Consider the following 11,727-nt stretch of genomic DNA (forward strand, 5'->3'; position numbering starts at 1 on the left):
TAAGGTAAATGGACAGAAAATGGCAAACTTTATCACCACATCAGAAATCAAGATATTTTCTAATACTAAAATACAAATGGCATCAGTAAATTTGGGTGAGTTTGAAAATAAGACCACAATTTATTACAATCTATTCAACACACTGGAAGACAATTTTCCAAAGGTTTGAAATATGTGAGTTACATAAGTGAAGTGTATTTTTCCCAGGAATATTTTAATATTATGGCTATTTTGCCTTCTATCTGACTTACTACGCTTGTTTCTTTGGGGCTCATGAGGGTGTGGGGGAGTGTGTCTGCTCCTCCCCTGCCTTTTTTAACCCTTCTAAGAATCAAACTCACATCAGCACTTTGACATTTACAGTTACAAAACTGAAGCAAAATAACCAAAGGAGAGTTAAGGTAAGAGTGTTCCATATTGAAGGCAATCCCTCAGCTGTCTTATCTATAGATAAGAGCAACAGTGAAAGTAGTAGGTATGTTAAATGATTATGCAACTTGCAAGTCAGATCTTCTTCCAGCATTTTTATGCAACACGCAAGTCAGTGCTCTCGCACAATGCAAGAGTGGCATTTATCAACAAGTTTACATGAAGGCTCTGAAACATCTCAAGTTATCAGGGACTACCTGATGTGCACAAACTGTTGGGGGTTTTGGGTGATGGGCTTATTTTTTATTTCAGGAAGAGAAAAAAAAAAAAAAAGGAATTTCTTATCAATTAATCTTAATCTCCCGCCTCCCAACACCCTCACACAGGTCACTTCTATTTTTCTCATATGGAACAGTTTAAGATATCTATGCCACCTGATGAAACAGGCATGTATGAAAAACTTCAGTGTACTGTAAATTTCAGCAGTGTCACCTACCATACCTGGAAAAATAAACTAGATCCTGGAAGAGCAGAGAAGTTAACTGAAAACATCTTTTAAAAATATGATGCATGTCAAGCCTCAGCAACATAGCATATACCTCAAGAAGCAAGAATGCAACAAGAAAGCAGTTAAACATTTGACAAACTGTATGTCTGCATCTGTACTCTGGCCCTTAGTTCCACCATAGAGCCTACATAAAAGGATTTTTTACAGCAACCATGTTACTAGCAAGTTCCTGTATTCAACAAGCAGTCTCTTTTATTACTATTTTTTTAATTATGTGATGTCTTTCAAGTGTTTCGAAGAATATTTCTAAGTTTGTGGCACAATGGTTTCTTTTGTTGACATCCTCAGTGCAGTCACACATGTTTTTAAACGATTATCACCGCTTAGTCATACATAAGTTATTCACAGTGACTCACCTGAACAGCCTGCAGAGCCAGAGAGTAGTATCGGAAAGGATCCTTGTTGTGAGTTTTCTCAGTCTTTCCCTGTCTAGCACTGAAATATAAGCAGCCAAACTATGTCCCAGTAGAGCCATGTGACCCTGTTCACCAACGTTTTGAAGTCTGCAAGCCAGAACAGAGTAACTGCCAACTAAATACAAGTCATGAACGTTACAGTAATTTTACATTTGCACGTTTTTACTGTAGAGTGACAGAATTTGTAGGCATGCAAGTTTAAATACGTAGCAGAGAAGTATGGTATCCCACAGCCACCTTCCTGCCATTGTGCATTACATATTGAAGTGCCAGTACAGACAAAAGAAAAGCACTTGCACTTCACTTGGCCTAGCTGTGTATGGCATCACCTCAGGTTCTTTTTTAGCCCATCAGCTAGAATATACTGGAACTAAGCACCTCATCTGCTTTGGGACTTTAAAGTGCATTAAACACATACCTTTCTCTCCTCATGCAGATAAAAGTCAGCAGAATAATTATCTTTACAGGCACAGCTTTCATCAGTTTGGGGGGGGGGGAGGGGTGTTTGTTTTTTTAATTTCCAAACTGTTTCTCAAGTGTTATTTTTCAATAATCTTCTGCAGATTAGTTAGCATTATTTCCATTTCATAGAAAAATGGAAACAATTTTTTTTTTTTAATCTACAGGGAGAGATGGTAAAAAAATGCATTGGCATTCATAGTTTTGTAAGACTTTCAGACTTAAAACAGCTTTCAGAAAGTAGAAAACAAAATGAACTGTCACATCAGAAATCAGGGCTCACTATATAATCTAAACTGCCTTTAGAAAGTTGCATGGTTGCACAATATCTTTACCATTTAAAATACTTAAATGTATAAGTTCTATAATAACCAAAATGTAACAAAGACAGGTATCTTCCACATATAATAATTCGTATAGGCTTTACCGGTAGGTCTGTGAGGTTTCCTCTTCCTCCTCTCCATGCATTAGGTTCTGAACCAACTGAAGTATGCTCACCATATCCTGGCCACTGGCATACCAGAAAAGGGAAAACAAAAACCACAGAAGAGGTAAGTATCAGCATCCAACAAAGAGGCCATTTTAGACACTGCATTTGTATAGCAACAAAAACAGTTCTTTACTCTCAGAAACACAGATCACGAAGACATGCTTGCTGAATCAACTAATCCAAAACCCTTTCTTTACTAAGAAAATCTGGACTGAAAAGTTTGGCTTGGCAATGTTTAATTGCTTACTGCTACACAGCGAAGTAATGTAGTAGCTAAGGACCCAAGTTTCTCTTTACATAATCCAGCCTCAGCTCACAAACTCAGCACATCTCTTAAGTAATAACCTACAAATATTAGTCTCTGGCAAAGAAAAGCTACATTAGACTTCTGACATGATGCACTCTAATATAGCAAAACTAGAAGAGATCCACAACACTTTAACTTATATAATTCCAAGGAAAATTTACAGTAGTATAAGAACTTACACTCTGACAGCTGAAATTGCTGTTTATTCTTAGAAGAGCTAATTCAGTGTCTCCACTCAAAACCAAGTTTAGGTTATGTACATAAAAGAAAGATTTAAATAATTTTTGCAGTACTTTCTGAAGCGCTGGCTTGGTCTCCCTGCAGGATCATCTTCCAAAGAGGCTAGGAACAATTTAAATTATAGTTTTCAGGTACAATGATCTTACCTGCCTTATGCACAAGAGCTCCATGCAATTTGTTAAGCCAGCTGTGCTGAAAAGCTGTGCTGTTTTGTGGTGGTTGTTTTTTAAAAAGTTTTCTACCTTATCAGTCTCAGGGGTTTTTGTGTGGGTTTTGTTTGGGGGTTTTTTGTTATTTGTTTGGGTTTGGTTTGTTTTTTTGTCATGGGGTTTGTTTTTTCCTACTGGGTGTTTTAATGCTTCTTTATAGCACGGATATATCTATGTTTAAGCCTCAGTCACAGCTGTATGGACCAACACTTCACTAGATTGCAACACTTCAAAATTTCAGTCACCAAGGACAAGTAACCTTTAATTCCTCCTATGTGAGTATGGAAATAACTGGCACGATCTTAATCTTCCCCCTCCTTTCACTGTGTGAGCATGGAAAAAGGTGACATAAAGCCTGGCAAATATTCATGTTTGCATTAATACAGAAGCTGCCTGGAAAATAAACATGTTACAAATTCTTGCATTACAAGTTTTGAAAACTAAATAGCATTAGCTAAAAATTGTGCCTACCTGCCTTGGAGTGGTCCAGGAATATCCTTCCGTGCATACTTCTTTTCATTTTCCTCTTCCACTTTTCTAAGTTAAAGACAAAAGAGTAAACTATGTGTTTAGTTTCTGTTTCATAACATCAAATATATATTGACTTTGACTTCCAGAAATAGGTTTTGACATGGCTGCAATCTATTTCACTGAGAACAGGTTCATAAATAAATCAGGTGAGACCTATGTAAGAATTCAGCTCAAACTGAATTAAAGTGTTCCTAAGTTTTGGGGGGTTTAGCTCTTTAACAGAAAATGTCAAACTTTTAGAAGTGTCATGTACACAGGAATTAAAAGTTACTTGCACAGCAGTAGGGAAAAAAAAATTAACATCTCTGAAAAAAACAGAGTCACTCGAACGGCTCTGAATATTGCAGAACATGCATAAAAATATGTACATTTCTTTTTAAAATCCCATCATTTAAGAAACAATGGTAATTTGTTCAGGTGTAAGCTTCAGAATGATAGTATGACCTTAAACTACTAGGAAAATTAGTTCCTTCCTGCTTCATGACAGCAACATTAATAATCCTCCCCTTAGCACAAACAGGTATTATTTTTGTAGTTATTATCCTTTGCACGTACCTTTGATTGTCTTCTAGCATCTTCATTGCTTCATTCAGATTCTTTCCCATTTCTGCTAAAGTAGGGTCCACCATCTTTCAGGAAAAAAAGATAGCAACTTTTAAGAAAAAAAAACCCAAAAACATTAATCTTACTACTGTCCCCACAACATCCTCAATACAAATTCATTCAGCCAGATTCTTTAAACTAGTCTGTGTATACTCATTTCAAAATAACAGTATGTTGAATATCCTGAACGCAAAATATACAAAATAAGAACATACTATTAATCTAAAATAACCCAAAAGAAAACTCAAATGTCATGTGGATTTTGTTATTGATAGATCCATTTTTCTCTCTACAAGTCAGAACTGTTCCTCATGAATAACGAAAGAAAGAGCACTGAAAGTCAAGGATCTGAAAGACGCGAGGTGTTCAAGGGCTCATTATAATGCTTTACATAAAAAATTAAGTATGTGCCACTTCAGCCCAACTGAATGATTTGTTTGCTTGTTTTCATAACCATTCTACACCAGCAAGAAAACTTGAACTATTCCTTTAAATGTAAAAATTTAAATGTGGTTCTATTAAAAAAAAACCAAAACCAAACCAAACCACACACAACAAAAAAAAAAAAACACAAACAACCCCAAACCAAAATACCCTTCTAAGGGACACCCTAATCTTTCTACAGAGTACGGAAAACAGTGACAAGTTCAAAAACAAGTAAATGCTATTTTCAAAGAACTGCTTTTGCTCTGAATAAGTCTTTTATGAACTTTAACCCAAGAAGCCTGACAGACACTTGTGACACTGACACGAGATCCGGACAGGAACGTTTACCCATTTAAGGATTACATACCATCTAGAAGCTTCCATAGAATGTGACAGGTATCATCTGGGAGAGTCTGATTTATCTATAGACTGTATTTGAAAAATAAATATACCCCAATATGAAGGTAGCAGGTACCACCAGTGGTAAGACCCATCCCATTTGACTGAAAACCCTAAGATTCTCAGGTGACCCTGTTACACAGTTTCTTCTCCCTCCCTCTGCTCCTCAAATGTACTGTAAGCTTAGCCTCCAGAAATTCAGCATCAACCCTTTTTCAAGGCATCAGCCCACATACCAAAGCCTCTAGGGTTAACCACTTACACTGCTGCTGAGGTTCAGAGGTCCTAGGGGTTAAAAATAAAAAATCCAGACCAAGTTTGATATTTAAACTTACACCACCCATGCTGCAGAGATAGAATAGCTTGTCTGCTATGGAATTTGAGGAACACTTTTCCTAAAGGCCTCCACATGCTTTCCATGGCTGCTGATGCAAACGCACATAACTGTTGCAACCATGCAACACGGGCATGTACATTTATTCATGCAAAAGAAAATTTAATCACAGAAGGTAGTGGAATAATTTCCATGAGGATTTTACACTACTTTCATCCAGAGGACTAATCAAGAAGAGAAAAAGAAATTATGCTGAGAGTTCCCATATGTTCAAAGACTATTTTTACCAAAATATTTAGAGATTTAACTCATATTACAGCAAGTGGTAGGTGGCTGAAAGAATCAGTACCCAGGCATGGTCACAGTGGCTCAAACCAAGATTGATAGTGCTCTGTATTCTGTTGCTTTAGAATTGGCCAGCAACAAATGTTTTGGGGAAGAACAAAGGAACAGTGCAAGTGTTCAGCAGTAGTTTCCCACAAAAACTCCCAGCATTTAGCAATACATGTTTTTTTACACTGCTGGCTTATAGGTACAACATCCACTGCTATGAGGGCCACAACTTAATTACAGAGTGAAAAAGCAGGATAAATGCATAAAGTCATAAAATTCAACAACTCATCACAAAGGTTAAAAAAAAAAACAAACCAAAACCAAAAAAACCAACACATACAGCAAGTATTTGATACTCTGAAAACAATAGATAGAGGTAGAAGACAAATCTAAATATGATCACTGACAATACTTCATCACATTTTCAGTGGTTTCCTGAGTTGCACTACAGAAAAGAAGCTCTGAAAAGAAATCTTACTTAAAAAAAGAAATAAAAATCAGGTCTGCTGCTGGGAGCTTTTAAGGGAGTAATCAGGTAGACATCATTTACTGATTATGCCCATCTCACATACTTTAAATTCAGGATGCCATAAAACATGATCAAAGGTAGTTATTCACTTGAACGTTCCTCAGCATCATGCAGATATTCAAATCACTCTGTTGTAGATAAGGACACAAGATGTAGAGGCATTACAAAAAGGGCTCCAAGGTGCTTTTGTTTGTTACTAACACAAAATTCACCTGTTAGAATTACATCAGATGTTAAAACCTGCACATGCTTACCTCATGACTCAGCCTCACTTACTAGTAATTACACACACATGAAACCCTTCTGCTGTCAGAATACATAAAATATAGTTTTGAAAGTCCTAAGTTACACTAAACTCCAAAAATGCTATGAAATCCAGAAAGTCTTTGATTTAATTTAAAAATTTAACTGAGATTCTGAGTTTAACTGGAAAATGAATCGCTGCTCTTTTTTTCCAATGGCTAAGTAGATATGCAGCAACTTATTTTCTCCTTTGAATTATGAGAAGCAAAAAAACCCAAACCCTTTTTCTACTGCATACTGAATTTTAGATATGCTTCCTGCTCTGCTCACATTATTAAGGGCAGGGAGATGGAAAGCAGAACACTCTCTCCTTATTTTAAGCAGCAAGAAAAATAGGTGTGGCAAAGTTGCAGCAACAAACCATTCTGTTGTTTCTGAACAGACTTCAATAACATGCCATAATACAGCAGTACACTGCTTTAGTTCTGACTGTAAACGGGATCAAATGTGTATAAAATCCAAATAATAATAAAGAGAGGACACTTTTCATGTTCTAGAACTGTTTTAAGAACATTGGTGGATGGAGTCTTGAATACTATTGTCCTGAACCACAGGACAAGACATTTTTTGTGGAGGTTAAAACAGCTGCATTACTGTATTAACTTCAAATTTTGCACTCAGTCTTGCCCCTGGTATCCCAGAATTTGACTCCAGTTGATCACAGTTAGGTGATTCTTTGATGAGATGAGTTACAAGACATGCAATATCCTTTAAAGCTCTAAGGAGGAGGCACCAGCCACAGCTTCTTTCTTCAAGGAATCCATCAGCACTGATACCTCCTGCTTCCTTAAGACCTCCAAAGACCCTGATGTTCACTACCCTACTTTGACTTTTATCATTTGTTGCCTTAAAAATGTGTTAACCTTATTCACTCAGATTAACTCGTGATAGGTTTGGTTTGTGGTTACTCCCTTATTTTGTAATTAATCTGTTACTATTTTTTCAAGCACTTTGAACTCTAAACCGTTTCTGATTTTATAGGCAGCATGTCACACCTTGGCAACCTGGCTGCTCTCCAGTTGCGATAAGACTGAACATTTATCACGGATTCAAAAAGGAGAGTGTTACTTCATGTACCACTGGTTTACAATCCTGATTTTGCATTTCTGTAGGCTGCATTCCTAATATAAGAAAGGAATAATTTTTAAACTGTCTACAGAAATTATTCTATGTGTGCAAAGTCACAGGTACAACTCATTATGTATTTCATGAGGAGTATGCCTCATTTTCCCACTACAATATTACATTTAACTAGAAGAAAGCTTTACCATCAAAAAACCAAATCCTGTTCTCAACAGTAAATTACTTTCAAACAATAGCAGTATTCTTTAGCCAAAAGAATTTGTGTATTTATTCTCCAGGCAAAGAAAAGTTTTGGATAACAAATAAAAAAGTAGCCACTTCATGACTGTTAGAATGAAAATGGCACTGTATTACCACAAAGCTTCTGCTTATGGGTATTTGCTCTTTTAATCTTTCTTTATCACTTCCCTGTGATGTGCAGCAGGATTTTCATACAGGTCTGTTGTCACGAGTTTTCCACAAAGCTACCAGGATGTTGCTGTCAGTAACAAAAGACTGAGCAAGAAACCAAAACAGTTTCTTTGGGTTTAGGGAGAACATTGCTCTAGAGACTGCAAGAAGTTACAAGGAAGGAATTTGCCCTGTTTTACCATACTCAAAGTTACCTAACTTGAAACTTAAATCTCTCAGAAGATGGGTCACTTTTATCAAAATATAATAAAGGGAGGAAGGCAGATCACAGATCTGTTAGACAAACTTCTGAAATTTGACACAGGCTTCCCAAAGAACTTAAATTTGAAGTTCACTCAAAAAAAAAGATTTCTGGGTTTCAGATAAAATTCATTCTATCACATATGACATACGATATAAATACATTAAAAAACAAAACAACAAAACAAAACCAAAACATTTGTCTGATACCTCAAAGATAATTTGCAAAATCAAACTACGAGATTGTTAGTATGCACCAGATTCTACAGTGGTTTTGCTTGTGATCCTGTCATGCAATGTTTCCAGTTCTCAGGAAATTTCTCATCTGCTAAAAAAAGAAAAAACCTTTTTCCATTTGCAAGACCTAACAACTGTAGTAATTCAGTATCAGCTAATTGGGTAATTCTACCAAAACGCCTTCTTTGTAACAAAAAATTCAATATTTTGTCAAGTTTTAATCCAAGTTAAAAAGTACTTACACATGTAGCTTATTGGGATGTCAGTGCTAAGTACATAAGAAGGAGAGAAGCCATGATTCAAACAGAAGACAGTCTCAGATGTATTATGATAATGCATAAATAAGCCCAAAATACGGGGACACACTTTCTCTGAGAAGAAACATACCCCGATTTGGATTAATTTCAAATTCATTTAGGGAGAAGACTTCTTCCATATCATGCTCCTGACTAAATAACGTGCAGATTGTACAGACTGACAACAATCTTAACCAAAGACTATTTCAGGAGAGCACTAACTCCTTACTGTATTGTGGCATGTTATTACACAGAGAAGTACAGCTTTCAGCATACACGTGGAAAAAAGCCATGATAAACAACGGAGGAAGTAAAACAAGTGATAACTATTCATATTTATTTGCATATACTGAAAAATCAGACATGCGAGTTTTTGCAGGGCCCTCACCATTATAGACTATTCCTTACATCAAGGATACAAGCAACCAAAACTCAAGACTTTTATTCTGTTAAGAAATTAAGGTATTTAATTCTTATATGGCATTTTTATTGCTTATGATGACCCTGTCAAACAAAGTTTAAGGGCTTTGTCATTACTGTAGGACAAACACTTGCCCTGTGCTAATGTGCTTTCTTTTAATCACTGCATATTGTACCATTAGTCTGCTTGAGTCTTGTTGATGAAAACTGTATTTCAAACTAGCATATTCATTCAAGTTTTACTTAAGTAATGAAAAGTTTTCAGAACAAGCAGTAGCCACTGTAACTTTTGCCAGCACTAGTAAAGCACTTGAGCTTTTAAATGCTACCAAATACTCTTTAACACTGTATTCTTCATGTGGATTGTATATCAAACCATTTGGCTACCAATTCAGTAACCACATCAGGAAGATACTTCCTGAATTTCCTAACTATTCATTTTACCGGAACACATCCTATTCAACCTTTCCTAGGCATTCCAAAGACTAGACAAAATTGAATATGCTGTGTATAGTAAGTGATGCTGAGGAAGGAAGTACATAAAGTATAAATTATTTCAAATGCATACTATCCTCGAAGACACACAACAAGGATGATAAGCTATGCACGAGCAGCCATTCCATCCCCACCTTCCAGGGCAGGTCTTCTGAAGCAAGCAGGCGCCACAGAAGCCAGCAGAAGTGTGGCATATCCCGGATTACCTTACTGGGTTCTGACTGACTCACAGTGACAAAGGCAATACAAGTTTTGTCAGTCACTTACGGTATTACAGAATCAGTATTTGCTTTGTACAGTGCGTTGGACAGAAGAGAGCAAACACAGGGCAGCAAACACCACCAGTATAAAATTGTGTGTGTGTGGGAAGTAAACCAAGATTCTACTGTCCTGCTGCAGGCTGGCATTCCCAGGAAACAAGTAAAAAAAACAGCTCCTAAAGCATTTCCTGACAGTTCTGCACACTTTTTACAGACCCAGGACACGCAAACACGGCGCTCACACAGGCGCCGATGGCCATGGGACAGGGCTCGCTCGTGGGCTGCGTGACACAGGGCGGGCACAGCCCTCCGGGTCCAGCAGCCCCAGCCCCGGCGGAGCCGCGACGCCGCCGCAGCCGAGGGGCCGGGGGAGCGCTGCCCCAGCCCCGGCTCACTCCCCTCAGCCCCGGTCGCGGCCCCACCGCCCCGCAGCGAGGCGACTGCCAGGGCCCGCTCGCCCCCGGGGCCCGTCGCGCCTCAGCGCGCCTCCGCACGCAGGTGCCCTGGCCCCCGCCGCCCCTTCCCGTCCAGCTGGCACCGGCGCGCCCCGCAGACCTTCTCCAGAGAAGCGTCCATAACCGGCGGACTCTCCGATGCGCGCCACCTCCCCGCCAGGCACTTCCGCCTCAGCACCAGCCGGCTCCACGCTGGCAGCGCTGACGAGGCCGCAGCAGGCGGGGCGAGAACGCGCTCACCTAGGGAACGGCGACAAGCCCGCCCCGCGGCCGAAACCACCGCATACACGGGCGGGGGGAATGCGAGGCAGTGGTACTGCAGAAAGAGTGGTAATGCCGCGCCGTGACGGCACGGGCCGGAGAGAGCAGCCCGCTCCCTCCGTTACGCTCACCACCCGTCACCTCCCGGTCCCCCCGCTGCAGCTGGTGGAACAGTCCCGCAGCACGACCGCGGGGTGACAGGTATTAGCGCATGCGCAGTGAGCGCGATTCGCACGGCTCCGCCGTGGAGCACACCAGGGTGGTGGGAGGTGTGTGGGGCGCTGCCGGCTTGTCGAGGTTCGGTCCCCGGGTACCCCGGAGGGCTCCCGCATTCATAGATCTCTCGGCTGTCACCCCGGGGCCGTCCCCTTGGCCTACGGGGTTCGTTACGGCGGCGCCAAAGCCTTCGTGCACGCACGGGTCCGCGGGGAGACCCCAGCCAAACCCCGCTGTCGAGAGCGTTCCTGTTGGTCCTGCCAGCTGTGGTTACTCGCTGATGCACATTCCTCTTCCTCCGAAAGCCATTTCTGTTACTTAATAGCCCCACTTGCAGGTGTCAGATGTGAGTGGTTGGGACTTGATCTTAAAGGTCTTTTCCAACGTAGACGATGCTGTGACTACCGCGGAGGCTATTTCCCGTCTGGCCATGTCTGTGTGTGAGGACAACGAAGTGGCTGGCGCGGGTCTCTCTAGCACCGGGCAGCTCACTTAGCTCTACCTTGCGATTAAAACGTTTTTCAATCTGCAAGCCATCCGTGCCTATTTATAGCCATCCCTGGAAAGCTTCACGATGGCTTCCGGCGCATTCATCCCAGTTGCTATCGGGACACGGAGTGAACTGACACCTTGTACCACGAGGTGGGTCTCCGAGCCAGACCAGAGCCCGCCGCTAGCACCGGGAGCTCCCGCCCCGCTCCTGTGTTCGAGAGCTGCCCCGCAGGACACCGGCTCCCAGCAGTGAGCTCGCTGCCTGGACGTCAGATCTGCTCCTTCGCAAAGGTTCCATGAGTGTAAAGCTGCGTACACGAGTCTCGAATAAAACATACATCGCTG

The 11,727-nt window shown here is 40.5% G+C and overlaps 1 protein-coding gene across 3 annotated transcripts in view; it reads right to left on the reverse strand.

Annotated features, from left to right (window-relative positions):
• The window catches only part of PDXDC1 (pyridoxal dependent decarboxylase domain containing 1), a 28,930-nt gene extending 18,290 nt beyond the window's left edge, over window positions 1-10,640 (reverse strand). Inside the window, exons 1-5 of one of the 3 annotated variants that reach the window (XM_065684158.1) lie at window positions 10,514-10,640; window positions 4,145-4,218; window positions 3,530-3,595; window positions 2,240-2,323; window positions 1,294-1,440 (exon numbers count right to left, since the gene is read on the reverse strand). In XM_065684158.1, coding sequence (XP_065540230.1) covers window positions 1,294-1,440; window positions 2,240-2,323; window positions 3,530-3,595; window positions 4,145-4,218; window positions 10,514-10,534 — 392 coding nt within the window. In that variant the 5' untranslated portion in view covers window positions 10,535-10,640. Of the gene's footprint in view, window positions 1-1,293; window positions 1,441-2,239; window positions 2,324-3,529; window positions 3,596-4,144; window positions 4,242-6,256; window positions 6,276-10,513 lie in introns of those variants that run through there. The other 2 variants (XM_065684159.1, XM_065684160.1) reach the window with 2 other exon arrangements.
• Window positions 10,641-11,727: the final 1,087 nt, after the last annotated feature.

This window comes from Lathamus discolor, chromosome 6 (genome assembly GCF_037157495.1).
Source record: "Lathamus discolor isolate bLatDis1 chromosome 6, bLatDis1.hap1, whole genome shotgun sequence".
NCBI lineage: Eukaryota > Metazoa > Chordata > Aves > Psittaciformes > Psittacidae > Lathamus > Lathamus discolor.